The sequence below is a fragment of the Schistocerca americana genome, chromosome 6 (genome assembly GCF_021461395.2).
Source record: "Schistocerca americana isolate TAMUIC-IGC-003095 chromosome 6, iqSchAmer2.1, whole genome shotgun sequence".
NCBI lineage: Eukaryota > Metazoa > Arthropoda > Insecta > Orthoptera > Acrididae > Schistocerca > Schistocerca americana.
Window position 1 is genome coordinate 602,424,460 of NC_060124.1, and position 6,000 is coordinate 602,430,459.

Here is a 6,000-nt window from a genome sequence, read left to right on the forward strand (position 1 = left end):
TGATGTACCTATCCTCTACATCTGCTAGCACCGTGACAACTGCCATTACATCAGTACACAAACATGAAGTTGAGCTGTCATTAGTATGTAAATATTGTTTGAGGAATTTTCTGGATATTTCAGTAGACAATTATATTGTCATAATGGACTTGAGATAACATTTCGGTTAACAGTGTAAATGAAGTTGCAAAGGTTGTGGGGGCCAGGAAGGAGTGGAGTGCAGTGCAAAGAACAATGAGAATGAAGTGGAGATGAATAGGATACACAGAAAGAAGATTATTAATTAAAATGGGGTTGTGAAGGGCAGCTCACAGAAGGGCTGAAAACCCTGGGCTGATGAGGAGGGCCAGGAAACAGTGTGGGGTTTATTACATGACACAAAACCATACTTGTTTTGCTACTGGTGAAACTCACCTGAACTCTGCCATTCTCACGGGTGCTACCCTCCACTTTCACTCACCTGAGCAATAGGAGGCAGGCCTTGCTCCTCAACGAGGCCTGATTGACAAGAAAAGAAATTGTGTGTTAATATAAAAACTACTTTATCTGCAAAGGTAAAACAAACATGTGATTAACTAAGAATGTCACAATGTGACATGGTAAAGAACAGAATTATTTCAATCTTTTAGAGTGCCTATTGATCAGTGAATAACTGAGCATCTTATCTACTCAATTATGTACAACAGAGAACATTACCAACCAAGTTCCAGAAAGGCAAAACTTTATTCCAGTTGGTGGCTGCTATATGAAGACTGCCAGGGGCAAATAAATTTTTACTGTCAACATTTCACATAATTATTGACCAAATTTTACAATCCTGTAGTAACGTGCTTATTGAAACATACAACTTTATGTTACAGGATTAACTCACTGTGGCAAGTGTAACAGTTAGGAACTATGTGTATGACTGTATACGAAGCCTCACTCACTCCAGGCATATGCAAACATTATATTCGTCCAGTATTATACAATGAGAGCACTTAGTTACATGCAGAAAACTTCATCCCCAAATTTAAAATTATCATCAATTTTTCTCAGGGATACCCCACACAAAGTAATAGAACGAATGGTTATCACTTACCACATTTTTGCTGTTCATGCAATCAAAGTGCTACATCAAACAAATATAATGCAACCCTCCTTTCTTCACTTACAGATGGGTAAATGCTTGGCGGATGATGTGGGATATTTCTGAAGTGCTTTCTTCGTGGAGGTGAGGCAGGAAGAACTTTGATGGGTATGGCAACAGGATGGAGTAGGAGACATAATAGGAATGAGGTGGAAGTGAGTGGTGTACCTTCTGGATGGTACCTTACAATGCCATATTGTGAAATTCAACAAAGGGCTCTGTTGCTGTCATTTTAAGAGGCTTGGAACAAACTCAGTGCTGCTCATCTTGCCCATGACTGCATAGTTTGTGTACAGGGGCCCATAACACTGGACAATTTTCCAGTACTCCTGCACTGCACAGCCTTCATTTATCACAGCACAGTGGCTTACCAGCCAACCCAAGTCACAAACTCTACATTAACTATCTACTTCGGAGTGCCATGGCTATTTTAATAAGAATGCAGCCCTCAATATTGGTGTCACCAGTGCAACCTACACTTTAGGTGCCTACAGCAGTGCTTCTCAGTTGTTACAGACTGAGGGCTGAACTGGAGATTCAAGAATAGTTATCATAGTAGCAAATATCTTTCACTGGATCAGGGCATTCTCTACCTTGTCTTCACTAGAAACCTGTTTCATGTTGTTACACACAAAATGTGTTGCAATGACACTCTATTCTCCTTGGCTACTCAGGAACATCTCTCTTCTTGTGCTATTTTCATTACTTCTTTGTCTCTGGTAACGTATTAACAGTGTCTTGTGTTCCATTGTGTAGCCTTTATCTCTGTGTCATTCCATCTCACCATCCTCCTTCAATGATGATGTGGCCTGATTCCTGTATTATTCTTCAAGGTCTGTGCCTCCTGGATGGCACTGCCATCACCTCCATGAGGATAGCAGTTGTAATGTTTTTTGCTGCTGTATAGACAACTTTTCCTCTGAGCACAACATCAACATTGGAATCGAGGACTTCACCAGTCCAACTTGCAGTGCTCACCTGACACCTTAAAAATGATTCTCATATTAGTTACAACCTTAGAACATACAAGAACTATTTTTATGTTGCTTGCACTAGGAAGCTGCATCACTTGCACAACATTATCATGTGCCTTCTGTGTTGCAACGAAGTACCAACGTTATGGCTACCTGAGCAACATTTCCCTCCTTGCGCATGGATCACCCACAAGAGGTGGGACATATGACCGTGAGTGTAGGTGGCCGATGGCAGTTACCTGCCAGACTTCTTGTAGGGGTGTGAAGCAGGAATACAAACAGTTCCAACACATTTCGGCCGTAATAAGTGCAAAATTTGTTCTAAATGAGTTATGCGATCTATTCTGTGTATTAACTTTAATTATTGGTACCATAAAAAATTTGTCAGAGTTAACCGGAAATAATTTAACAGAGAAAAACAGTGGACATGCCACCTGTGCATCATACTAGCAACTGAATCCAAAGTAAACAATAGTCTAAAAATGCAGGATCACATAATTACGTCATTGAAACAAGAAACAATGGACCTCAACCTCAAGGATAAAAGCCTACTGGTGAAGTATCATGAACTATTAGTGAAGTGTAATGAACTTGAAGTGGCAGTAACCAACAAAACCACAAACAATGAACTCGTTATCCGCACCCCGAATGTACATATCGGTAAGAAAAACTGGCGTTTGACAGGACAGCATACTACAAGAAATAATCATGCTGTAAATCATGCTCAGAATGCAATGCTCAGAAATCGTGTGTCGTCTAGCACCACGTGTGATCATAGCTCTGTAATATCTGTATGTAAACAAACAGCAATGGAAAACAAAGCTAATGTGGGGGTAGACCTATGTGAAATGGATCCAGAAAGTGATTTTAAAATTGTAACTTCTGATAACCACCTGGTGCAAGATGCTACCAATGTCAATTTATATTGCACTCTATCTTACACAGAAATTAACCCATAGTGAACAATCTGCCACAAAGCGTATGAGTAATCCACCGATGAACAGAATTTCTCAAGCACCAATATATGTGCTGGACAAAAACGAAAGAAATTCCAGAACGTTACATAGCAAGAAAATCTCGGAAAAAATGAAAGTACTAATATTAAGTGACAGTGATGGAAGGGCCTGTGCTCAAATACTGCAAGACAAACAAGGGCCCTCATGTAAGGTGAAAGGCATAGTAAAACCGGGCGCCACACTAAAAGAGGTGATAAAAAACACAGAAAATTTGATAAGAAACTTCAGTACACGTGATACTTTGATTGTAATAGGGGGATTGTAACAACAACGATGCTGTACTATTGTACATAAGTAATTTTTTTCTTCTGATTTTTCAATAAACTAGTGTAATTGATGTTCTGATTTCATTTCTTTTTTGTTTCATGTCATTGTGTTAGGAAAAATGTAAATGAGTTTCAATGCGAATATTAATGTTTATGTCAAATGTGAAGCAATATTGTGACAGAATTGAAGTGTAACAAATGTTGAGACTGTTGTAAGATGTTTAAAATGGTAACTGTGTGTCTGGTCCATACATAGGCAATGTGTTAGGATATGTAGAATGAAAAACCTTGGGTGAATACTATGTCTGTAAGGAAGCGGTAAAAGATGGATGGCAGGCAAGCACGTGAAAATGCACGCGGGCACTGCACGGCACAACAGGCTCAGTAGTAGTTGGAGTTTGGCATTGGTCTGAGCAACACCTTCTGGAGTGAGGGGCTCTCCTGGAAGATGTAATTTCACTGAGCCTCGGGTATGCTGTTAAATGCCCACACAGCATGGAAAAATTCCACAGGCACTAAATGGAAAAGTATTGTGACGCTAAGAAGAATTAAAGTGCCGATACGTCAAGAGGTTGAAACTTTTAGTACTCTATTTGTATGGACCCGAGAGTGAACTATTCAATAATAACCTAAATTTTACCACAACTTTCTCCTCATTTAATTATCCTCACAACTAACCTAGACGGGGTCCTTTCCAAATGTGGAATCCGAGTGTCCAGAAATGAAAAATTAAATTTTGTGTTAATAATAATTACTTGCAGACCTAGTTATGTTAGAATGGTGTTTAAAGAAATGTTTTGTTAATGAACCAGTAAAAGAATAACAAAGGTCTAACGAAGTTGAAAGATAACTTTAATATTGAAATAGTAATGAAGTTTAATTATTTTGAGACAGATATAAAGGTATTTAAATGAGAAGCAAATAAGATAAAAAGTGTACTAACTCATATACTGAAAATCTTGAACGCATGATAATTTCAGTAATCAATATTTTAATATAGTGATCAAAACAGTTTCATGCCCCCCCCCCCCCCCCCCCCCCACTCCCCCCTCCGCCACTTTTTATTCATTTGAATTTTGAAGTCTACTAAATTGGTTTGACCAGCAAAAGTTAAAGTCAATATAAAAGCCTAAATTAATCAATGATTTATATTTATAGAAAATTGACATTTTGTGTGTGGCTCGAAAGTGCTATTTCTAGGGTAACCTATGACTGATTTTAATCAGATTAATAGACAGTATAAAGTCTTGTAGTATACATTATAGTGTGGTGTTATGTATTTATGGTCTTTCCATGTCCGTACAGAACGTGAAACTATCAGTTCGATAGATTTTCTTGTTCTAAAATTTTACTATATTATGCAGTGTTACTGTGTGTTGTTTTGCATGAATATACAGCAACTTCTACAGGGAAGAAGCTCAGTTAATGCCTAATTAGGCTAGCGACCGTATTATCATCAAATTGGTAGCATCTCCAGTATTACTTTTGTTCCATACTGACGTGTAATTCCATTTTGAACTTACTTGATGGATCATTGATATTACAGAGTGCGTGTAAGTCTGATTTGCCACCATTCAGGCACACGCGGTCAATATCTATACAAAAATCCTGTCTCGTAAGGTGAACCCCGCTCACTTACCATAGAACAGGCTTTAGTGAGTATTGTGTGCCCCACGCGCACGTTACAGGTTCTAACGACATACACAAACTTCTCAATCTAATGTTGAAGCATGTGGTAGAACCATTGGCACCAAAACTTGCTGTAAGCCACAAAATGAATATCATTATCCAGCCTATACCCAGGAGATATGATGTTCAAAATTTAAATAGTAAAATTAATACTGCAAACCTCCACCTGATACAGGCATGGAATTTAGCAAAACATGCATTCAAAAAAAGAATTGCTATGAACTTTGAAATAGAGAGACTAGCCAGAAACCACTTCGCAACACATGGTTTACACCTAAACAAATGTGGCAAGGAGATTATCTGCAATAGACTGGCCTTCCTGACAACTATGGGGGACAATAAGAAACCAAAAGTCAGAAACCATAAACAGATGCTAATAAGCAATTGGATAAAGACAAACAAGATGGGAAATAAAAAGAGTAATAGTGGTCATACTGTGCAAACTACACTAGACAAATGGGTCACAAAGTCACAGAGATGAAACACAAACCCCCTGACTCCTCAAAAATGTCAGGAACCGGAAAGGATCAATAATGTGATGGTGAACATTATGAAGACATCCCTCCAAAATGTCAATGTGATGCCTCAGCAGTGTGAAGTGCATGTGGACACTTTTCAGGCCCACCTGGAAGATGAGTCGGCTGCCAAGGACAAACAACAGAACCAGCACAGCTGCTCGGAAGTCAACATACCTAGAATACAGCACAATTTAAACTAAAGGTCAGTGACACAGTAAATATGACTTCAAGCCTCCCTGAGTAAACCCCACTCAGACCTGAAAATCTGTTATCACAATATCTAATCCTTGAGCAACAAAACTGATGACATAAGCATTTTGCTGACCAGTGAACTCAGTGATATCTCAGTAGTATGCCTAGCAGAGCACTGGCTCTACACTGATGTAGTTAAGTTAATCTCACTACCAA

General features: G+C 38.8%; 1 protein-coding gene across 1 annotated transcript in view; it reads left to right on the top strand.

Annotated features, from left to right (window-relative positions):
• The window catches only part of LOC124620337 (ribosome-binding protein 1-like), a 28,239-nt gene extending 22,447 nt beyond the window's left edge, over positions 1-5,792 (top strand). The window contains exon 3 of the mRNA XM_047147012.1: positions 5,694-5,792. Coding sequence (XP_047002968.1) covers positions 5,694-5,792 — 99 coding nt within the window. The remainder of the gene's footprint in view (positions 1-5,693) is intronic.
• The last annotated feature ends 208 nt before the right edge of the window (positions 5,793-6,000 follow it).